General features: G+C 45.1%; 1 protein-coding gene across 1 annotated transcript in view; it reads left to right on the forward strand.

Moving 5' to 3' along the window:
- The first annotated feature begins 8564 nt into the window (after nt 1–8564).
- Nucleotides 8565–25468, forward strand: part of LOC129386109 (beta-galactosidase-like) — a 42113-nt gene continuing 25209 nt past the window's right edge. Inside the window, exon 1 of the mRNA XM_055073389.2 lies at nt 8565–8897. Within this exon, the coding sequence (XP_054929364.2) occupies nt 8829–8897 (69 nt within the window). The 5' untranslated portion in view covers nt 8565–8828. The remainder of the gene's footprint in view (nt 8898–25468) is intronic.

Consider the following 25468-nt stretch of genomic DNA (forward strand, 5'->3'; position numbering starts at 1 on the left):
TGGGCACTTCGGGGCTTCGGTGGCACAGAAGGCACGAGTGTGCCATAGCGTCCGATGTCGACGCGCGATCGCATGTCAAACCTAAACTGTACGAAACTACTACGCCTCCAAAAAACAAATTCGAAACCGAAATTCGCGTCATCCTTTATTAAATGAATGCGTAGTTCGTGATTTACATAAGTCACGGACTTAGTGATCGCTTTCTGTAAACTTAATATTAACCCACCACCTTCATAAAACCTCAGGTATGCGTTTTTAGATGACAAAGCATACGGTGACCTGTACTTGTTTTCAGCTCTTTCAATAGTGATTGCGCTGGCCACATTGACCAGTAGCAACAGGGCGGCGCCCTAGAGGTTCCCACTTTTCCGGCCCAGCTTTTCCTCTAGAGTTGTTCAACTAACTCTATGTATCCAGGGGAGGATGCCCCCCCCCCCTTCCCCCCTTTCCTACAGAACAGAAAGTTTCAGGAGGTGGGCTCAGAAAGAGCGACGTGGATGAAAGGGAACCCTTGAATGTGAACGCAAGACGAAGGCTAGTGGTGGTCCGAAGGGGGGGTTGGGGTGGAGGGGAGGGATTTTTTATGGGGGCGATGCCTTCTCCCATGCACAGAAGATTGCGGCCCCACTCATGGCGCGCCTCTACCTCATTCCGTATCGCGAGGACGTATATACGGTATGCCGTGCATTGTGATATATACTCCACGTCGGCGTTGAGGCACAATTCTCGTTGCCCAAGCAGGGGATACGCAATAAAGAAAAGCATTATCTAAGTGGCCACTCTATTCAAAATGAAACTTTGACCTCCGCGCTTGTTTTGTTGCATTTGCCAGTGTGCAGCCGGGAGGTGAGGGGGGGGGGCAGATGATGTACTCTTCGCACATCGGCTGCCCGAAAGCACATGACCTTTGCATCGGCGGTGAAAGAGTCAAGAGAGCTATTCGCTTTAAGAAAAAGAGTGCCCTATAACACGACAAGGAACAGGGACTGAAGTATGGTATTGAAGGCGACAAATAGCGGAAACAATTTTAACTAATAAAACGCGGAATATATTGAAACTGTCACCAAGGGGCGTGTGCCTTCAAGCTATTGTGCATGCCTGTTTCTCTTGAGACTACATAGGCTACTCACAAGTGCTATCACAGAATTCAGATTGTATTTAAAACATGCAATGAGCTTTTATCGTTTAAAGGGACACTAAAGACAAATGCTAAGTCAAGCTAGAGTGATAGATTAGTGCTCGAGAATCTCTAAGGCGTCAATATTATCGCGAACAGAGCCTTAATAATCGAGAAATCGAGCTAAATGCAGGACATGACTAGAGATTCTCCTGGGACATTCAAGCACTTGCCCGATGACGAAAGCACTCCTCAGTAAAATTGTGTCACTAGTACTCAGCTACTCGTTGCAAAAAACATCCTCCTATTATGAAATAGATGAAATAAAATGCTACTTGTCCAGTTCCATTTCATGTTTAGAACAAGAACTCATTGAAATTACCGTTGACAAGGACGCGGGCGGTTGAAAGGTTTCGTTTTCATTCGCCTCTGCGCTGCCCACGCTTTCAAGCGTTTCAGTACTTTCCTGATCACGTAGTGCTGCGCTGGTTTTGCTGGCTCGCGAAACTCGCTCAAACTACAAGTAGCAGAGAATTCAACTTCCATGTAATGTCGCGGGATGCCCAAACGGTCTACGCCACTTGACCAAAAAGCAGTTGCAGCGGAGAATCCACCGCTTTGTCTTGGCTCGGTGATGCCGTCGGTCGGGCACCGTTTTAGTCACCGACGGCAACTAAGGGCGGTGATGGCGTATGCAACGTCACCACTCCCCTGGTTGGGTGGTGGGAGATTTGAATTTCGAAAAAGGTATTCGGAACGGGAACGTCACCCCAAACCCCGCCTAAGACCTCTTCTTTATTAATAAAGTTTACCTCCTCCTCCCTTCAGATACAATTTTCTCGTAAACTAAATATTTTTCTTGAGACGAAAGAAGCGTCGCGAGGTTTCTAGAAAGGTATTTAAACACTCAACGTTGACTTAGTATTTGCGTTTAGTGTCCCTTTAAGGTTCAGAATTTTCGCTAAGTATGGACAGATGGGCTAGTTGGTTGTGATTAGCATTATGAAACATCGTTCCAGCGCACAATTGAACACGGACGAGAAGAGAAAGACAACACGAACTCCGGCGTTCGTGTGAACGCCCCGGCGTTCGTGTTGCCTTTCTCTTCTCGTCCGTGTTCAACTGTGGGCTGGAACGATGTTTCAAAATGCTCAGCATTTTCGCCTAGGAAGGAAGGAAGGAAAAATTTTATTGCTCTATTTACAGCTTTCAGCGGCTAACAGAGGTCTTCACATTTTACTGAAGTCTCTGTTGTCTTGAGTGGTCGGCGCCCCTATTCCAGAGCACCGCTGAGCCTGGCCACTTTGAGAGCGTGTTGCACCAATCCTTTTTGGACTGTGAGCACGCCGCTGGTGAGCAGGCCCTCCCCCTGTTCCGCACTGGGTTTTTTTTCTTTGTGGAAAGAGAAGTTATTTCTGCACTCCCATGTGATGTGATATAGTGTTGGAATGGCCCTACACCTTGGGCACGTGTCCCTGTATTGACTGGGAAACATTTTATGTAGGATGTGTAGATTGGAGAATGTTCCTATCTGCAGCCTTCGCCAGCCGACTGCTTCGTGTTGTGTTAAAGATGGGTGGGGTGGTGGATATATTATCCTTTTGCCTCTGTGATGGTTTAGTATTTCCGCGTACGTTGGTTCCACCGTCATAGTGGTATCCGGGTCCATTGACTGGCCCACTCGGTATGTGAGCTCGCGAGCTAGACTGTCGGCCCTCTTGTTACCCTCTATTCCGGTGTGACCCGGCACCCAGAAAATCGTATGCAGTATCTTTTCGTTCGGAAGCCCTGCCTCGAGGAGGATTCACAGCGCCCCTTTGTTGATTCTACCTGCCGTGTAGTTCCGGCATGCTTCTTTGGAGTCTGTGAGTATTATCATGGATCTGTTTCTACGGTAACCTTCCGCCGCTGCTAGAGCCACAGCTGCTTCTTCCCCTTCTGTTAACAGTATGCTATACGTGTGCTCAATTAAGATACCAACGAGTGGCTATGATGAAAGCGCCGCTTCACATGTTTGCATAATCTTCAGATAATTTTTCCTTTTTGTACCCCCGAAAAGCCTCTTGCGCTCGGTCTTTGGTTTCTGGACACGTGGTGCTTGCTTTGCTTGAGCGTTCATTTAAGTTCATTATTAAAACTACTACACCATTCATAACTGGGAGGTATCAGCCGCTATTACTGAATCCTTTCTTGCTTGCATTTTAACTTTTAGTCGAAAACGACGTGCTACATTGAATTCATATATACATCGTAGCTAACAATGTCAGGGATGTTGGAAAGGTGTCGAAATTTGGGTTTTCAGATATCACATCTGAGGACTAATTTCTATAAGTGGATAACACTGAGGATTTTAATTTATAATAGTGTGGTGAACTGCGCGTTGCATCTCGGTCAAGCGAATGATACGCGAATCACTTCAATTTTTTTTGCGGGGTTATCCATGTGAGCACAAATAAACACACAGGCATTGTGCGCACAGTTGATTAAGCCTTTCATATCATCACCGTCGGTGCTATCGCTGCTTATGTTTCTGATGAAATCGTTCCAGTCCTCGGAAACCGTGGACGAAGGGGTGTACAGCTCAGCGGGAGGTTCCTACAACAGAATACAAATGCAGCAGGGCATAAGACTGAATTGCGGGTGCCATAAGTATGTAGAACGTGCCACAAAGCTTAGCAAAACGTTTGCTTGGGCGATTTGGTAAAAAAATCCAGGGTATTGGTAGATACCAACTACGGAACGCAAACGTAGCGCTCTTGGCTACCATGGTTATAAAATGATTTTATGAATAAAATTGATATTCTGTCTTGTTCTCCTGATATCGCTTGTTTATCAAGTATGTGAATTAATTGTATACTATTATTTAGGATTGTGCAGTGGTTTGAAACGTATTTCTCTTTTTATATTTATTTTGCTTCGTTTTTATTTCTCACCTTTGATCTATACGATATTTGGTAGTGTTTTAATTGTATGCTATTAGAAAAACCTGTGCATCCGCTCTGCTGCTGCTTTTGTGTATACAGCTATTGGGGCTGTAACTAGCAGCTTTTCCCCTCCTGTTTGTGCAGTATTTTATATCTTGTTTTGTGGAAATAAAGCGTACCATACCATATGATATTCATACGAATAAGGAAATAAATATCATAATGCAATAAATACAAGGGCGAAAACACTGTACTGGACAGGCGCTGGATTTACAACTAAGTATTATTGAAGAAACGTCACACCTTTAATCCAGACACATGACCCGCATTGGGCGTGATCGTTGATATAAGAACAAGGTGACCAAGGGAAAACGCACAATAATCCGAGACATTATCTGTACTGAACGTCATGGCAAAAACGCTCGAACTAACGTAACGGCTGTGATCGATAGCACGTCATAACGTACTGTCAAGCCACAGTTGATATTCCGCGTTCAACGTGCGAAGGTTTATGGTTCTCGTAGTTTCAAGAAATCTGCGTTCTCGCGAGCTTGCCGAATACGGAAGGCGGGCAGTAACGTGCGCAATCAAAACCCGAGGGACAGATCACCGCTGTGTGCCGTCGAATCGTCTTGTATTTCGCGTCCCAAGACACGAGAGACGCCGCCACGAACGGCTCCCGGTGGCGACAGACGAGCGTCCTGCGCGCGAACGGATCGCGTGCTTTGAACGGGCTTCGCGTGGCTGCCCGGCTGCTGTTGGGTGGGTCGCGATCTCGGCAGGCGTGTTTGCGGATACACAGAGAAGGTTATATGTCACCGAAGTGGCTCACACAACTCTTGTGTGCTGACCAGCTGTGCAGGCAATGATTAAATTAATTAATAAATATATGTTCCTACCTAAGATATATGCCACAGGAAGCCAACAAACACTGACACCGAGGACAACATAGGGAAAATTACTTGCGCTTAATAAATGAAATAAAGAAACGATAAATTAATGGAAATGAAAGTGGATGAAAAAAACAACTTGCCGCAGGTGGGGAACGATCCCACAACCTTCTATTACGCGTGCGATGCTCTACCAATTGAGCTACCGTGGCGCCTATTTGCCATCCACTTTCTTGGGTATTTATGTTTTCTGATAGAACCAGGGAGTGTTAGCCAGCGCCACCACTCACAAACTTTGGCCGCGGATGTGGGACCTCCTTTCTGCCGCAGGCGTCACCAGTATGTGATCTTCTTTTTTGGTGAAGGCAACCGGTCAATAACCCTACTCATGCTATCTGAAGACATCAATGTTGCCGGATTAGAGAACCTCGTTATGTGATAAACGAGAAGAAAGGGGGTTAACCAAGGGACCCTATTTTTATTAGTCATATCATAAGAAGCCAACACTGACACCGAAGACAACCTAGGGGAAATTACTTGTGCCTAATAAATGAAATAAAGATTTCTTTATTCATTTGCTCATGTATATATATTTAGATCTTTATACAAAACTCATAGACAGGTGGTCAACGTGGCGTTTTTGCAGAGGAGTTCCTAGACGAGGTCGATATACTTTGCCGCTAATTTTGTGAGCTTCAGAAGGCTAACTAACAAAATATATTTAATACATATTTTATTAGTGCCTTGGGGGCAGTTCTTTAGATGACGAATTTGGAGGCAGTCACATTTTACTACACCCCCATTTTTTGAATCCTGAAAACCGCACTAAACTCGTGATATTCATAACTGAATTTCAAACCTCACTCGAGGCAATATCGAAACCGAGCGCGTTCAACTGCTTATTGCCTCGTAAAGAAGTGTGGGGCGAGGTTTGAATGATGATGTGTCGCGGCAAATCCTGACACGCCACTCAGCCGCACATGCTTGCGAGGCGAAGCAAGCATTCGCGGGCTCCTAGGGCTGCCGCGACTGGCCGAGACATTTCGTCACGGGGCGTTTTCTTTTGATGCGATAGCGGGTTCGCTCGGTTTCAATATTATCTGGATTCACCGTTGAAATTTCATGATGAATATCTCGAATTAGATTCAAGTTTCAAGATTTTTTTTTTCAATAATTGAGGGTGGCACTAAAATGTGACTACCTCCAAATTTGCCATTTAAACAACTGACCCCGAGGTACTAATAAAACATTTATTTGTGATTTCTTGTTAATTAGTCTTCTGAAGCTCACATTATTATTTTGGGTATTAGCGGTAAAGTATGTCGACCTCGGCTTCGCTGCGCTTATAGCCTTTTTTATAAATACCTGTGCAGTCTAAAAACAAACCTTATATGTTTCAAGCAGTCGCCGATTTGAAGCCTCTGCAATACATGCAAGTGCTGTTTTCTTAAATGAAACCTTTGCGAGCAGTAAAACTGGCTCAGCAGGCAAGAACAAGCAACTAAGACCACTTGGACATATTGTTTCTTATATCGTCATCTTAGGCCACTTCACTTGAGAGACAGCACCTATTGTTCGACGAAGAATAACAATAGGAACGCCAAGCGGCATCTTTCATTTACATAGAAAGAAGGCCAAGTTCTTACATCCGAAGGCGCACGAAGTGTACCTTTAGCATCGTCAGTTAGCCATATACGTAATTTTAGGGCCAGATTTTGAAACGATATTTTTTTCCCTACGTCATTGGATCCCACCAACACCCACGCACTGCACTGTCATTATCACCAAATTTGAATGTTCACTTTTGCAGATGTTAAGTAAAGAATAATATAGAAGGCATAAAATCGTTAGAAAATTGGAAAGCAAGATGAGTTTTTACTATTTTTTTTATAGTTGTGTGTTTGGTCCGAAAAAGCAGACATGGAGCCAAGCGCAGGCAAGCCGCAGGCGTGAGTACGCGTATTAGCGTTCTTAAGGTACGCAAAGGCGTATGTGTATGGCGTCAAGTACACTTCTTGCTTAGAGCAAGCAAAAGTAACAAAGAAAAGTAAAAAAAAATTAAGTGTTCTAGAATCGTACTGTAACATTTTTTTTTTAATTCTTCATTTTTTATTCAGGCATACGTTCGAGTTTTCTTCAAATAGCTGATATCACATAGACCAGACCTATTCGGACTGATAAGTGGGTATTCCGCTGACAAATCCAACAAAGTAAAGCTTTTTCAAACGTATAGCCTTGGACAAGCGGAATATTTAATAAAAAATGTATCTGTAGAGAAAGAACATGTTTTATAACACACTGATCGCTCTATATTTCTATAAATGCCTTGGAAAATGGTTGATTTTGCTAACGTTATTGAAGAAAAAACTACTTATAAAGCCCATTGTCATTACTGACTGCAACACGACCTTGTGCTGAGCAATGATGTAGATATCGATAGGTTATTCCTATCGTTTGGGCCAAGAGTCGCGGATATAAACCATAGTCCCTTGAACCGAGTAGTGAGACAGCCAATAGATGCTGGAGAGAGCATATGGATTTCTTCGAATCGGTTTTGGACCAACCGAACGAGTGAAACGTCGGCACTTAAGTATAAAGTAAAAAGGGGGTCCATATATCGAGCCAAACCCTGGGCCTAGATTACACGTTCCGACATTTCGACGTTAGCACATTCGCTCCCTGTATGAATTGCGTCAGTTTCCCATAGATCGACCAAACATTCCGAATGAGTGACGTGTGAATAAACCAAGACATAAGCAATTGACTGTACGTCGCAATGTCGCCAAATTGAAACGTTTATTTAGTAAAAGCCCCAGTTACTTATCGATTTCTGCGCGTTCTTTAAAAAAAGGAACACGTGTAGAAGCGGTCTCTGGCCTGTGAGGAATTTCAAGGCGTCCGTGATGGCCGAAAGTATCACAACCATTGATCTGAACTATCTCTTAGTCGAGATAACTGAAAATTTCACAACGCGTAGGGATCATGCATGAGAGAACATAAGTGAAATAACCATTTTTTTATACGTCTGGAACGCTAACCAACCTAAAGCTTCACGACAAGTGACTGAAGAATTTTGTAAAAAATTATGTGAAGTTTACAAGCCTAGACCTGCCTACAATAATCGGGTTTGCTCATTACGGGTGATACACTTCTCTCGCATACGGATGAGTTGCATCCGCTCGTGTCTCTCGCTCCTTTTCTTGCGCAGTGCATACACAAAGGAATCGTCATGAGGTATAGCCCCTCGAACCTCCCTGCGCACTAGAAAGGTATGCCAAACGATACGATGTTCCTTGTGCTATCGCAATCTGATCTTTCTTTCTTTTTTGCTTGGACCCAGGTTTTCTAAATTGTTCTTCGGCGACCTCCTCACCCCTATTGTATATGCTTGAAACAGCGCGCTGCGACTTGCATACGCTATTGTCGTGTATAAATCTATACACCTACATGAGCCCCTCTGTATACGCCTGTCTATATGTGCAGGCACAAGCAAGAATAAGTAGACAAACTTATATATATATATATATATATATATATATATATATATATATATATATATATATATATATAGACACCTTCTTTATTTGTATTTTCTTCGTAACCGAGAACGTCAGCACGAAAGCAGCAGACTACGCAAGTCTTTCAGACATGCATTTGCCCCTCAGGTGTTAAAACGTTGCCTTGAGCTTTGGCCACGTATCACACGTGCGGTCCAAGGGGCAGCCACGTGTCCGATGGGAACGGAAGGTGGGGTGGCAGTGAAGGGTAGGAACAGTGGCCCGGCCAGCCACCGATAACGCAATCTGCAGTGCACCTGCTGTTTTGTCTTCCCCGGCTACCGCGAATGAAAGGAACCTCGTTCTGCTTCGTGACCAGGGTGGATAGTCTCTATTTAGAATGGCGGCACCTACCACCTACGTTCTGCTCGCACTGGCGTTCCTGGCTCGTACAGTGATGTCCAATAAAGTGAGTACTAAATATACAGCTTCAATATGACCAAGGTTATGCGCCACTGTTTTCACACCGACATGACCTCAGGAAAATGGCGGGGCCTCGGCTACCCTGAGTCAATGGCGCCTTATGATAGCGACGTTTAGCTATTTTTTCTATGGATGTGCCCGGGCGCCAACTTATGAACCCTCACGGCCTGTTACACAGGATTAAATGTGCTTGCAGATGCTTTCCTGAGATTCTATAGATATAGAGGAGAAAGAAAGAAGAAAGGCAGAGATATTAACCGGAACGGGAAATCCGGTTTGCTTGCGTACACAAGGGAATGGCGAGAGGGAGGTAGACAGAGAAGGACAAAGAGAGAGAGGGAGAGAGCGCTGACACACGACCACAGCCGGTCACAATCACTGTACACCATCACAGCACAGGACCACGTACAGTAAAATGATGATGATGAGGATTGAAGTTTATTGGCGCAAGGGTCATAAGTGGCCAAAGAGCACCAAGGCTATGATAACAGACTGCCATTGGTAAATGTATAATGAATATTGACACATGGCTGAAACACGGCTGTATGGAGGCCTAAAAAATATTCTATGGAAAGTGCGTAAATATATTCGTAATAGAGCCAGGCAATGATACACAGCATATGCTATGGAAAAACGATGTACTACGAAGAGGTGGTGTACTAAAATATGTCGCTACAGGTAGCACTACTGCCTCATCAAGGCCCTTAAGCACAAGGGCCCGGAAGCATGTGCCATACAGGTCGCTGCTACAGCAGCATCAGCCTCTCGTGAGAGGATGTGCTACGAATATCGGAGGTTAATAAAGCGCAATAAATTAACATCTTGTAAAAAATTTAAAAATAATTTATTATCAAAAATTGAGTCTACTCCAAAAAAACAATACCGGGTGAAGGGAAATGTGGCATCGGTACGCTAGAGGAAAGTGCTTTTTTCGTTCAGTTTCTGCTTCCCGACACTCCACCAAGACGTGGATAACGGTAAGCCTCTCACCACATTTACCACAGAGGGTAGGTTCACTACCAGTCAGCAGGTAAGAATAAGTACCGTATGCATGTCCTATTTTCAGTCGACAGAACATGACATCAGTTTGTCATGCTTTTGTTACCGGCGGCAATTTCGTATGGGCGGCTTAAATAAATGAAATTTATTAGAGGTTTCACGGTTCCAGATGGATTGCCAAAAGTTTATCAGCGCTCTGAGCGAGAAAGGCTTCAAGTCTGTTGGAAGGATAGCTATGGCTGTGTTACAAGATGGACTTAACAAGTTTGTCTGCAGCCATATTACCAACAATACCTTTATGCCCGGGTACCCAGCATAAAACGACACGCTGGTTAGATGCATACATCGCGCACAGCAACGAGAATAGATTATTTACTACAGAATTATTATGTCTTCGCAGAGACATTAAACCTTTGACAACGCTTAGGGAGTATGCAAATATAATTGCCTTTTGTATTTCTATTTGCTTGATGTACTTAACCGCCGACAATAGTGCATAGGGCTAAGCCGTATAGATACTTGTTTCTGGATTCAGAACATCAGACTCCGAGAAGGATGGCCCTACTGCTGCGTAAGACACGCCGGCATGTGATCTTGATGCGCCAGTTTTGATACTCGGGGCACGAATTTTTGCCTGAAGTTCAAGAAAGTGCATTTTAATATGTTCCTCTGGGGCGTACTTAGTGATCTCAATAAATGATGTGTCACGTTCTATGAGCTGTCACTGCCACGGTGGTAACAGCTTTGCTGGGGGCATCAGACGATGTTCAACGAGTGGTACCCCCCCTTCAGCGCTGAGACTCCGCACACACAAGAAAGGCTCTCTCGCTGCAGGTCGATTACGAAAAAGTGTGGCACATGTCACATCATTTATACTTGAGTGAGAAAGATGATCAGCGCTTGAGTGTACCTTCAAAAAGTACGTGAAACTAGTGTACAGCTTTGCTGTTGGATTCTACATAGAGGCTTTGCACAGGACTTGTTCTGAAGGCTCCTGTGACAAATTGGATGTCTAGATGGTGCACAAGATTGAGCATTTTTAGGGCACTCGGTGTAGCGGAGTGGTAAACTAGGGCACCGTAGTCCAAACGTGAACATACGAGGCTTTCGTATACATTAAAGAGGAACTTCTTATTACTGCCCCATGTTGTGCGTGCTAGAATTTTGAGCAGGTTCATTGTCTTTAGGCATTTGACCTTGAGGTGCTTTATGTGGGAAGCAAAGGTTAGTTTTACGTACGAGTGGGTTACATTCTTCTATTTGTTTGTATTTGAGAAAGGATTGTGAATAATGGGTTCAGCTTGACACATGCTCAAAGTGCTCCCCAAGTGAGGCTGCTTGGTTTATAAATTGTTTATAACATCTTGTGGTAAATAAGTTGATTTTTTAAAAGGCTCCAAATCAGCCGATGTTAATTTCTATCGAGGAACATCGGGAGGGTTGTCATGCTGCATTATTAAGTTTAAAGTTGCAGGAAAGTGGTCACTTCCAAAGGATTATTGATGGCTTTCCATTTCAGATGAGGCAGAGAGAAGCGGAGCCAATTGCTATATCTGTCAATTAATACGAGTTGTGTTGGATGCTATAATAGGTTGGCTCGTTCTTATTAATCAGGCAGGCACAAGAGGTAAGAACAAAATTTTCAATAAGTGGGCCTCTTGCGTTGCATCGCGAGTCTCCCTACAACGCGATGTGCGCGTTAGAATCACCCACGAGTATGTCGAGTTCCGGAAGTTCATATATGAGGTTATAGTAGTAGTAGTAAACGACTTTATTGGGGTCCTGAGGAGCTAGGCAGGGGGCCCGCTAGGTAGGTCCCTACCCAGCCGATAGGCAATTACCATGTCGGAACAGAGAGGCCATGCCTCTCCGCTCGTTCACGGGCCCTCTGGACAGCCAGGAGCTGGACGTATTGTTTCGGGTCTGTGATGGCCTTCGTCCCGTCTTTTTCTCGGTTAAAATCCTGTAACACAGGGCACTGCCAGACCATGTGACTTAATGAGCAAAATTCAGTGCCACAATCTGGGCAGAGCGGATCAATGTATGTCCGGGTGGAGCATGTTCAGAAAGCCCCTAGAGGGGTAGAACCCCGTCTGGAGCATGCGGAGCGTGCTAGCATGTTGTCTGTTGAGCTTATGATGGGGGAAGGGAAAACTCTGCCTATTCCCTCTGTAATGAGATGTGATTTCGTGAAAAGTAACGAGAGGATCATTGTGTACAAGCTCTCCCGAACTCACCCGAGACACCATCCCGTCGCGGCATATGAAACCTCGCGCACAGTCATGGGCTATCTCATTGGGGTTCAGGTGACTCGGTAATACGTCTGGTCCCAGGTGAGCTGGGAACCAGACTATGTGGTGAACAATGTTAGAGGGGGGCTTGCCGTTCAGAATCCTGGCTGCTTTTTTGGCTATCAATCCCGATGCGAACGCTCTAACGGCTGCTCGGGAGTCCGTGTACTGCGTTTTGTGTCAAGTAATGCGAGAGCTATAGCAGCCTGTTCCGCCACGTCGACTCAGGAGGTCTTCAGCCAGGCTAACGGGAGGAGTTCTCCCCTGTCATTGACTATTGCTACGGAAACCTTGTTGGCGCTGGCGGGTCGCGCCGCGTCAGCAAAGGTCTCCGTTCCGGATATGTTCTTTAAGAAAGATCTAGCCCTCGCTAACCTTCGACCTTTATTGTGTTGGGTGTGGACATTTCTTGGAAAAGGGTCTACAATTAAGGAGTTCCTTGTTTGAATATCAAGTTGCGTGGTATCTCCCCGATTGAAGCTAGGACGGAGGCGTGCCGCATCCAGCAGTCTTCTGCCTGCTTTGGAGTTTGATAATCTAATAATTTGTGCTGATCTTTGAGCTTCTATTGACTCTGAAGTTGTGTTGTGTAACCCCAGCATCATGAGTTTCTTTGTGCTAGCCGTGATTGGCACGCCGAACACCCTTTTGACACTTTTGCGAATGAGCGTGTCTAATTTATCTATTTCTGTTTTGGTCCAATTGAGGGCCGCGACTGTGTAAATGACATGGCTCATTCGGAAAGCATGGTGAGCCCTAAGGATTATATCCTCGCCTAAGCCGCCTTTCTTGTTGGACACTCTCATAATTAATCTAAGAATGTTTTCCGTTTTCGTGGTGAGATGGGCTATAGTCGTAGCGTTGCACCCCTTTGAGTCTATTGAAAGCCCTAGGATTTTGATAGAGTCTACTCTAGGGATGGTGTGCCCATCTCTGGTGTGAACGCTAATGGGCACCTGATCGAGTGGGGTGAGTTCCCTAGCACCTCGTCTAACCTGTCTGTACAGCAGGAGTTCCGACTTTCCAGGTGAGAGTGCCAGTCCCGTGCCTTCCAGAGCTTGTTCGACCGTCGCCTCTGATCCTCCGGGACATCAGATTGTAATACCGTCAGCATATAATGCATGACCTACGTAAGAAATTGCTGCAAGGCTTTCCGACAACTTGCGCATTGCTATATTAAACAGAAGGGGGAGATAACTGCCCCTTGAGGAGTACCCCTTCTTCCGAGTGTGAAAGATTCCGAGACTTATTGCCTGAACTTTAAGGCCGCTGTCCTGCTCTTGAGGAAGGATGCAACGAAGGAGAAGAATTTAACTCCTAAGTTCAAGGCCGATGTCTCCTTAAGGATATAGTCATGTGTAATTGTATCGAAGGCCCTGGATGATCTAGTGCGAGGACCCCGTTTACATCTTTGCTTTGATAGTCGATTATCTGTGTTTAGAGGGCAGCATGACATCCTGCGTTGAAAGCAAGGGCCTGAAACCAACGGTATTATACGGGAATAGCTCGTTCCGCTCGATATGTCTCGATATCCTGTTATGCACTGCATGTTCCGCTACTTTGCTAATGCAAAAAGTAAGGGAGATAGGACGGATGTTCTCCAAACTGGGTGATTTACCTGGCTTGGGAATTAGGACCACTGTGGCCTTCTTCCAACTCTCCGGTACAACGCCCTCCTTCCATTCCTCATTTATCTCCTTCACTAAGGCTTGAATGACTTTGTCGTCCAAATTTCTTAAGAGCCGGTTTGTAACTCCGTCGGGGCCTGGGGCAGACCTTCCGTTTTGATTGTGCAGCACTTCCCTGATCTCAGCTTCGGAGAAGGCCGGGGGCGTCCAGCTCTGGGGCAGGCGCGCCCGCATACTGGGGGGGGGGGGGAAACCGACCTTTGGCCAACTGGAAGGTATTTATTGGCTAGTTTCCTAAATATGGAGGCTTCCGAGGTGCCTTCCATTTTTCCCTTATTAATTAATCAATCTATAGAAATCTATTTTTGTGAGGTGATAGTTTGGGGGCATATATATCAAACAAACAGCTACCAACTTATTGAAAAGAACCCCCCTAACTGACACTGCCTCAAAGGGTGTCTGTAAGGCTACATAATGACAAGCTACAGACTTGTCTGCAAGGATTGCTACACCGGCGCACGAAGCATTAGCCTCGTCACGGTCTTTTCGGAAGATGGTGTACTGACGAAGAAAGTTTGTTTGTGTGCGTTTTAGATGTATCTCTTGAACACATAGCAACTTTGAACTATATTTACCTAGGAGTCGAGATTGTGGAGACGTCCCCTAACATTACAATATAATATTTGGGTACCCATAGTGAAACTGCTTTGTGCTGTGTGTCTAAGAGAAAAACTATGTTAGCCCACCAGGGCCTTTGCAGGCCCCGTGATGCGGCGTTTGTCTTTTTTGGCGTGCTCCTGAGGGCTACGCTGCTCCTTCGGCGTCTGGGACGCCGGTGGACTTGACGATGTATCCATCACCTCCGCAGAGGCGCTGGATGCCCGCTCACAGCGTACACTCGCCGGTGTTTCAGGCTCCTCTGCCTGAGCAGAGGCGCTAGATGTCATAGAGCCCGCAGGCACGGAGGACTGCTGGTTCATCTTGTTGGGTGGCGGAGCGGTGCTGGTTGCTACCACCGAGATGGCTGACGGCATGACTGTCGGCACACTTGGTGTGACCCAGACGGTCGTCGAAGAATGTGACTCTGCCTCCCGCTGCGTCACATCAACATAGGATGGACTGGATTAATTGGGAGTCATGGAAAAACGTCTGCGTGCTTCTTGGAAGGAGATGTTCAATTTGACCTTCAGTTCGATGACTTCCTTCTATTTTTTCCATTACGGACACGGTCGCGAGTGAGCGGGGTGATCTCCGTCACAGTTGACACAATGGGTAGCGGAAGTGTAGATGTCAGAGGCGTGGTCATTAGGAGGCACATTTTGCACTAGTAGAGGGCCCTCGGCAGCTTTGAGACCCATGCCCGAACCATTGGCACTTGAAGCATCAGCTCGGTGTTGGGATGTACAGTCGTGCACGTATCTTACAGTATCCTGTTTCGATGTATTCAGGCAGGTTGATAGTTCTAAAGGTGATAATCAAATGCCCATTTGGGATTTCCTTATTGTCGAGCCTTGGTTTAATTCATTGTACATCTACAACGTTCTGATCTTTCCACCCTTCGAGCAGTTAAGTTTCAGTCAGTTCGAGCAGGTCATTTTCCGAAACGACACCACGCGCAGTATTCATGGACTTATGTGGACTTACGCAGATGGAATGTCCCCGAATGCAGCAAGGTTGGTCAGTTTCGCGTGTTACAGCTTGTCACGAACTCCAGCAGGAGGTCGCCGCTTGCCATCTTCGTTACTTTATAGCCAGGGCCTATGGTGTTTGTCAAGCATTTAGATACTACGAAAGGGGATATCATTCGGACAGTCTTTGTTCGTGCTCATTATGGATCACATGATATCTGCCAAATGTTTCTTTCTGTTGGATAAATAACTTTAAAGTTTCATAAACTCCCTCTTGAGGGAGTGCGGGAATATTGCTAGCCATAAGATAACATGGTATTCGGCATTCATGCCAGTCGCCCACCACGGAACCCGACTAGGGGACGCGACGGGACTTGAAATATTCAGTTCTGACCACGCCAGCGGCGCATGCCCGCTATAACCCAATATGAATAAGCTAGGTTGATTATGTCACACAAGGTTAACTCTTGCTGCCTCGAAAATCAATAGTGATACAAAAGTAGAAGGCAGGAAAGCGAGAAAGTGAGAGAAAAAGACGATGATCGAATGGAAGTACAGGAAAAGTAAACTACTGATTTCCCCCGAGTGGGTCAGCTCAGAGGTGTCACCTAGAGGCCACAGAAGTGTGTTGCCACCACCGGAGCCTTAAAGGTCTGCATTAGCTCAATCCCCAGGATCCCGCTTTCCCCAGACACGGCTAAGCCGCGCACGGTTAGACGGGAGAGGGTCCAACCCTCGCGCGCTCGGGTGCGTGGTGTCGTAATACACCAAACGCCTGCTGACGCAGACGCCCCTGCGGTGACGTACAGCCCAATGATTCCCAATTTAGGCTACTGCTGCTTATGCAGGTCTGTTGCCTTTGAGAACTGTAGCAGGGCCTTCGTAGCCTTCGGCTGCGATGGCTTATAGTATGGTCGGTATTCCAAAATAGTTTGCTATGATAATGATCTGTGATCAAAGCGAGCTGGCGCAGTTGATAGCGATCGTCTCTCTACACGGCAGTGGGGGCAGTAGCACAGAATGTGTTGAAGAGTCTCCTCGCGGCCGCAGTCATCACCCGTGGCGTTGTCGGCCATTCCGATGCGAAAGTCAAAGACTTCGTGAAGGTCATTGCTGGCCATAGCCGACAAAGCAGGGTGATCTCGCGTCGGCAGAGTCCAGTTGGGATGCGAAAGCGGAGAGAAGAATCTAGTACGCACAGCCGGTTGTTTTGAAAACTTTCAGTGTTCTGCATCGATAATGTTACATGTAGTGCAAGCACGATTGTGGCGTTTCTAGCGGCGCATTGCCTTAATAGCAGCACCGATTCCTCTTCGCCCACCGTGGTAGCTCTGTGACAATAGCGTTGCGCTGCCGAGTTTGATGTCACGGGTTTGATCCCGGCCGCGTTTCTATCGGTGAGATCACGATGGACCAGTACGGTACCCATGCACGATGACCTTTAATGCTAGCTTTGTTTGCGTTTGTTTGTTCGCTTGTTTGTTCTTCGGTCATCCAGATAAATGCAGTAACAGCAGAGAACAGGCATTATCAGAAAATAGTAACGTTGCCTAAATATTCAATAAAGCAGGAATGACATTGTACGCATACATCACGATGTACCACAGTACAGTTCCCAATACGGTGTACTGTAAAAATATGCAGAATGGTATGGTATGGTAAAACTTTAATGAAGTCCTGCAGGTCGTGAGTATTCACGAAGCGGGCCGCTCCCACGTGAGAACCGGAAGGCCGAGCCCCTCGGCCGCATCATGGGCCTGCTGGACAGGCCAGAGTTGGTCAGCCAGAAGAGGGCTGCGGAGAATCGCCTCCCATCTGGCCGAGCTGTTATCGATGATAGAGCGTGACCGAGCACACCGCCAAAGCATGTGGTCTAACGTGGCTATTTCTCCACAACAGAATGGTAATGTAAAAATAGCACTGAATTGAGCAAGACATTCAGAACAAACATACTGAGGTGCACGAGAAGAAAATAGGGCCGCAATATTTGGCGAGTAAATCTGAACCTTGCTGCTTCAGAAGTCATTTTATCAGCAAAACAAAAAGCGCGGCCCTACCATGTGAACAGATAAGGAAGTTTGTTAGCGTAGCTTCCCTGTCATCTGCAAAAAATCTGCTTTCGCTTGAATGAAGTTGCTGGTTTGGGAGTCAAGCCGGCCATTCCAGTCACATATGAGACACGTTGGCAAGAGAAGACACGTGCCAATTCAATACACAGAATATCAGCTAGGGGATTTCTTGAAAGACTTTGGTACGACATTTGTCCGTCGTCATGCAGGCTCGATTTAATCAGCAAGAGGACGGTGAAGTTGAATTCCGTGCGCTAAGGATGGCGATCCTTCCCTTGAGAGAAGACCGACCGATGCAGTCCACTTGGGCTTTGCCCGCCGTCCTGTCGCAGAATATCTTGGACCGGCATTGCGCTGTTACAACTGCGAGATGTTTGGCCACATGGCTAAAAACTGTCGTAGTCCGCCTCTATGCTGAGTATATTCAGATGACTACGGCCACAAGCAGTGCAAGTTTGTGCGCCATGGCCAAAGTGTACAAAACTGCAGCGGAAATTGTACAGCTTCCTTCTCGGGGTGTCCACAAAAAAAGGCCGCGTCTAAGCTGCGACGACATGAATATATACGGAAGGTTACCCTCTCCGTGATGCGCCTCCACCTTATAACTATGAACCGGCGGAAACACACAAGATTATGCATTCTTTGGCTTCGAAAAAATCGAGCCGACAATCTCCCAAGAGTGACCGTGAAGACGATCCTTCTGAAAATGCTACACGCCTTGTCCCAGCTTCGCGTCAAGAGCGTCGAGCCCCTCAGCGTCAGTCCCAACCATCGTCACAGCATTCATCTCAAGCAGCTTTACAGTGACCTGCTCCGGTACCAGTTGGTGTTTCAGCAGCGGCCAGACACAGCGCCCCTCCCTCAGTGTCACAGATGATTTTGCCGATACTATTCGCAGTTACACGGACAATTCTCGCGGCCCATCCACAAGCAAACAACCTGCCAGAGGTGAATGTGCTGCTATCTATGGAGCCACTGGTTTTTCAACAAAGTACAGTGGCCTCGCGGTATGCTTGCTATGAATAGCCATGCATGAATAGCTATGCGGAGCGCAGGAGACAGGCGTTACTCCAAATTTACGAATTGACAGACTTTCCGTCACTGCATAACTATCGACAGTTTTCATTAAAAAATCGCTAAAGACGAAGACGAAGTCGAAGGAACACATACGGCAGGACTGGTGCTAAACTGACAGAACTGACGACAGGACCGGCGCTATGTGTTCCTTCGTCTTCGTCTTTAGCGCTTTTTTATGAAAACTGTCTAGATGAACCAACTCACCCAAATCAACATTTTGTTATAACTATCGAGGTAGGCAAAAATCCGGATACAGACAGTTTTACAGAGATATCGAGCGTCATTTCAAAGGTTTGTACGAAGGAGGTTCCTATTCCAAATGATTATGTGGCACTTGACGGTGAATATGAGGGCTTAAGGACAATTAGAATGCGAGCAGAACGTGGATCACGCCGCAGCGCAAGGCTCGAGGCGTACAAAAAGATGTACAAAAAGGGCATTCAGCTGTTCAACAAGGGCAACATTCAGCAAGGGCAGGCGCCTACAGAAGTTAGGTAGGAGACGCTGGCATGAATTTTGCGTAGCGCTGTCTTCTCTCACACCTTTACCGCGAATATGGTCGATTGCCCACTCTCTGAGTGGCCCAGTAACTTAGAGCCATCCTTTCGTTGCCTTTGCTGTATCTCGCAGCACGCTAGAAGTAATCTTTGCTGACGAATTATGTTAGCTGATAACCAGACTTGGCGTACCAATCACATGTAATATCAATTTGTTAGTTCTGTAGCCTTCGCAGACCAGAAATTTGGAACATGTATTTTCTTGTCAGAACATCCAAAACTTGACTTTAATTTACATTATATGAGTTGAAATGTGCAAATGCATCATGCCGCACAAAGACAGCTGCCGGGCGAGATGGCGGTACGTATATAATGTTAAAGAACTCCGGACATGAAGGTAGAATGACAATATTAGAATTATTTGACGACCTCTGGATAAAGTTGTACGTGTAATCCCAATCCTTAAAACATTATGACCCCTCTTTGTCTCGACTCCTTCCGGCCTGTAAGACTCACAAGCTGTGCTAACACAAAAGTGCTATCCGATTATATGACACGATTTTGAAGGCGGCGTTGCGTTATAGATACAGTGCTGAACCTTGTCGCAAGCGTCGAACACGAACGTAGCTGTGGAAGTACGACGATCGCGGTCACTCTAGACATTATTATTTTTTTTAATTATTTTATTGTACCCTCAAGACCGAAGTATTACACAGGGAAGTGGGTAAAAAACATACGCAAGTATATAACAAAGCAGCAAGAAATGGTTGGTTATTACAGCAATTGATTAGTTAATTGTATCCGGGAGTGATGATGTCTGATAAGGCCGAACGAAACTTTGAGTTGTTTTTGATTGCGACAACTGCGCCGGGAAGGTGGTTCCATTCCTGAGAGGTCCTAGGAATAAATGATTTGTTACAGGTTCTGGTGTGGCATTGAATGATTCCAACCTTATGGCTATGATCAATGCGAGAGGAAATGTAGGTAGGAGATGATATAAGATTATCGCGCAGGTAGAAATTGTGGAAATATAGTTTATGAAATAGAGCAAGGCGAAAGTACTTACGCCAGGCTGAGAGAGGAGCAAGCAGCAAAGAGTTTTTCATGGCGGTTACGCTTGATGTGCGGCTGTAATTGCTGTGAATGAAACGTGCGGCATTGTTTTGGATTAGTTCAAGTGATTGAATAAGGGTTTCGAGGTGCGGGTCCCAGATGGATGAGGCGTACTCCATTTTACTCCTAATAAACGTTTTGTATAGGATTAATTTTAATGATGTAGGAGCAGAAGAAAAATTTCGGCGAAGATAACCTAGCATGCGATTAGTATTGTTAATTACGTTGTCGATGTGCAATGACCAGGAAATTTGACGAGGTTATGTGGACGCCTAGGTATTTATAGGAGGTTATGACCTCTAGGGGAGTATCATTAACGTAATAGTCCGGCGGAGGAATATTGTTGCGAGTTACACGCATACATTTACATTTAGTTACGTTCAGTTGCATTAACCATACTTCACACCAGTTAGAGATAGCGTTTATATCATCTTGTAGGAATTTGTTATCAGATTTGTCCGAGATTTCACGGTGGATAACACAGTCATCTGAGAAAAGGTAAATATTAAAACACACGTCATTGGGTAAATCGTTAATGTAAATTAAGAAAAGAAGAGGGCCTATAACTGATCCTTGGGGCACGCTAGAGTCTACAGGATTACACGGAGACATATGATTGTTTTACACAACAAACTGTGACCGATTAAGGAGAAAATTCTCAAGCTATGCAAACAGGTTAGGATCAAGATTAGTTTACTAAGTTTAAATAGAAGCAATTTATGACACACTTTGTCGAAGGCCTTGGCGAAATCAAAGAAAACACAGGCTGCGAATGAACCTTTGTCTAGAATAAAATGAAGGCTGTGAGTAAAAGAAAGAAGCTGAGTTTCACAAGACAAGTTTTTTTCGGAAACCATGTTGTGCTTTCGCGAAAAATGAATTATTTCCTAAGTGCTTTGCTAAATGTGAGTACAAAATGTGTTCAAGAACCTTGTAAGGGATGCTGGTGATGGAAATGGGGCGGTAGTTGAGGGGCGAATGTTTGCTACCGGAATTATGAAGTGGAACCACCTTCCCGACCTTCCAATCTGTAGGCAGCTGATGGGCATCTAAGGATTGCTGAAAAATGTTCGAAAGCAGAACAGATGAATAAACAACAGTATTTTTCAGACATTTCGCGTTAACCAAATCAGCACCAGGACTTGATGATAACTTCAGATCTTTAATTACATTTTCGACCCCAAGAGGCTCAATGATAATAAAGTCCATAGGTGGTTAATTGCAACACTCGAGAGTTGGAAGCACGCAGTTAATACATACGACAAAGTTGTTACAGAAGACAAAATTAAGGATATGGGGACATACATCTTCAGGTACCCGTGAACCACTGGAATCAATCAACGTGACTGAATTATCTTTGGAAGGGTAAGTAATACGCCAAAACTTTTTAGGGTAATTCGCAAGCATTGAGGGCAAAGTGTGTACTTAGAATGCCTTTTTGGCAAGTTTTATAGCTTCTGTGTAAGCTGTTCGCCTCCTTATAAGCGTCATATTTCGATGCAAGTGAACTTTTATTCGCTATTCGATACAGTAGTTCCTTTTTCGATTGGAAAGCCTTTTTAACTTGGAATTGAACCAACGTTTCTTAACATTGCAGGGTATTACACTTGACGGAATAAACTTGTCCGTGAGCTCATGTATATTATTTTTGAAAACGGTCCAGTTCTCATCAACCATGCGATCATCAAATTGGCTTAGCAAAGGATCAAGAAAATTAGCTAGTTTAACATTAAAAGCGTCAAAGTTTGCCCTAGCGTAGTGGTAATTTTTTTTCAACAATTGGTTTTATCACAGGAGATAATATGTTGAAAGAAAGACCCAGGTGATCGCTTAAGCCCGGTAAGCATGAAACATTGGTAACTATGTCATGATGAGAGCATATGATTAAGTCAAGGGGTTTAGCAACGCTTTCCGAGATCCTAGTTGGTTCTAATACTAATTGTGTTAGGGAAAACAAATAGCAGAGATCAAGAAAGTCGTTACTTTGAGAAGAAAATGGATAAAAGTGCGGAGGTTCAGTAATCCAGCATATGTTGGGGAAGTTGAAATCCCCCTATAATATAATGGGGTTCGAAGGATGCCGCAAATTAAGGGTGTTAAGCATATCGTGAAGCTCAGCGGTGAAAGTGGATGGGTAGGATAGGGCGCGGTAGCAAACAACAATCGTAATTTTACGGTAACGGATATCAACGCACGCGCACACTATTTCCAGGTTACAGTGAATGCGGACTTGATGACATTGCAGGGATTTTGAAATAGCGAGTAGTACGCCTCCGCCTTTGCGATCAGTGCGATCGCAACGGAAGATACGAAATCGAGACAAGTCTAAGATTCCACAATCTTGCACATGGGGCTGTAGCCACGCTTCCGTTAATGCAATAATACCAGCATTACAGCTATCGAGGAGCGATTCAAGTTCCTCGCGTTTGCGAAACACACTTCTAGCGTTTGCAACAAGCACGGAGGCTTGTGGTGTTAGAGATGCGCCGTTGCCTGGCGAAATCATTGCAAAATGTGTCTAGGGCTTCAGATTTATTTTCAAGTAATTCAAGACGGCGGAAAATATCGGTTAGCTTGCCTTCAATTGCGTTTTGGCTGGTTTTCACATCCTTCATATCTGATTTCAACTCGGACTGATCTATAGTAAGCTCTACAGTCGACTTCTTTATGTGTTTTAGCATTAATAAGACGGTACTCATCTGATCAGACTGAGATTCGGGAAGACTATTCGAGGCAGAGTCATCTTGAGCCGACCTCTGCACCCTTGGAGGCCCCGGGTTTTCCTCAACATCACCGCATTGCAACAACAATAGCGCCACGTCGAGACGATCACACATAGTAGCATATAAGACAAGTGGGCATGGGAGCAGCAAAAGTTAGCGATTATCACTCCGTTTAGCATACAGGGTCAAATTGTTACGCACCTGTGGAGCGAAGAAAAGTTGCGCATGAGGCATAGTGCAACGAGTGCTGCTCGCATGCCCATGGAAGGAGTAGTTCATCAGCAAACTGCTTTTGAAGGGGCTGGGAAAGGGCGGTAAATCAGCCGGAGAGAGCATTAAGAGAGCTTTTGATACTGTAAGTCATATACGCGTGCTTGTTAGCATGTTATAGAGCCTGGCCTATGTGGGCGATCTCTGCGATGGATTTCACAGTTCCTAAGTGACAGGAAAAGGTTTATGCCAACCAATGAAGGGCAGAGTAAATATCACATTATCATGCAGGGCATTCCACAGAGCAGTGTACTTAGCCCATTTCTCTTCAATTGTGTAATGGCAGCTTTACCCCAAAACTTCCGGCTGGTCTGCAGTATTCATTGTGCGCAGATGACGTCTACGTATGGGCTTCTGGTTTATGTGTAGGTCAGCTATAATCGACGTTGCAGGGAGGCCTCGATGTAATTGACTTCTTAAAACAAAGAGGCATGGGACTTTCTTACGATAAGACTGCCGTACTGCCTTTTACTAGACGGCTGCTGAAGAATCTTCAGTTTAGACTAGAAGAAAAAACTTTGATGGCTATGAAGCAGCACAAATTCTTTGGCATTATTCTAGATTGCCAATTATCATAGGCTTCACACATTAGTACATTTGAAAAGCAATTATATTATGTTATAAACATGTTTCGCCGACTAGCCGGAACAACATGGCTCGGAGGATCGGTCTCATCACTACTGTAAGTTCACAATGCAATGATAAAGCAAAACATAGCTTATTTGGCACCCATTCTTCATGACCTACTGCGGACTTCGGAGGAGAGTGGTTTATTGACAAGAGGGCGAAGGGCCCCCACTAAACAATTCTCTTTAGGAAAAAAACAACAGTGAAATTCATAAGGGAATTTGGGTTCATCAAACGTTATTACCGAGTTTTGAAATATGCAGAATGGATCTCAGTTACCATCCTTCGATGATAAGAACGCCCGAGATAGAGCTATCAGTCTTGGGTACCATACGCAAAAGAGATGTGTTTATGATAGCTGCGCAGCAGTTTGCACTTTTCCAAATTTACTTGTTATATCCACAGTATATTCATGTGTATAGGGAAGGACCGTCCGTATATTCGTCTGCATCTGCATTGCACCTTAATTATACCAGACCTGAAGCTAGAACAAAAGCTTAGATCATCCCGCGTGACCTCTTCGGTAGTCAGCGAACTAATTGCAGTCATTTCCGCCTTGTGTTTCATAGCGTCAGTGGGGTGGCATAGAATTGGGTTATCTTTAGCGATTACCAAGACGCCCTCATATCTATAAGAGCACACACCGAAATGCGTTGAATACACATTTGATATACGAGACCGTCAAGAAACACGCAAAAGCCAGTGCGAGAAGTCCCATTTTAGCGTATCAGTGGTTTCCAGGACACTGCAATATTGGCGCAAACAATGCAGCAGACGCTGCTGCAGAAGAGGCCCACGAAAATGAAAACAAAATAAATCTCCTTGTTACCCACAGCGAAATCAGCCTGTTGCTGAGACAGATGTCCTGACGACGTAAACATCTGGTTAGATCTGAAATCGAAGTGTTTACAGTTATTCTTTATAGACCGTAACGATAAGTTGTCCGTTCCGCCAAATTTGAGCGACATAGAAGCTTTGTATCTTCATTGCACCGTCTGCGTCAACGCACAGCATTCACGCGTCGCTTTTTACACGGGATTCAACGCCCTGCTAGCCCGCAGTACCATGGCGGCCACACTGACCAAGACGTACAACACGCTCCTTCTCGAGTGCCCGAGGCACGATGCCGCAAGGCCGAATTAATGTTGTTAGACCGTGTACCTTTCACTCTGAAAAGAATACTTGGCCCAAGGCCAACAATAGCGCTGCAGAAAAGATACCTTGAGGCTTGTAATGCAGAATATTTTTGTAAAAAACAAACGTATCATGTTAGTGAGACTTCTTTATTGTGCATAATAATAAGGTTAGAAATGGGGATTATACATGCATACAGAGGGAGGTCCCATAGTCAACAGACTGTGCAGGGGACCTCCCATTACAAATGAGTAGGATATGTAAATACAAAGCAGCTATATGCAACACACAAGACACCATATTAAGTTAGTCACTATCTAACGCTGTAAAATATTTAACGACACAAATCACTTATTAATATTATGATAACGATCAAATTGTTATATTGAGTGCAAGAATTTACGAAGGTTTGATTTGAATGTGTAAAAATGAGAGAGTATCTTAATATGACACGGTAATGAGTTCCAACGTAGTATCGCTGAAAAATTAGTAGTAAATTTA

This window comes from Dermacentor andersoni, chromosome 4, assembly GCF_023375885.2.
Source record: "Dermacentor andersoni chromosome 4, qqDerAnde1_hic_scaffold, whole genome shotgun sequence".
Taxonomy (NCBI): Eukaryota; Metazoa; Arthropoda; class Arachnida; order Ixodida; family Ixodidae; genus Dermacentor; species Dermacentor andersoni.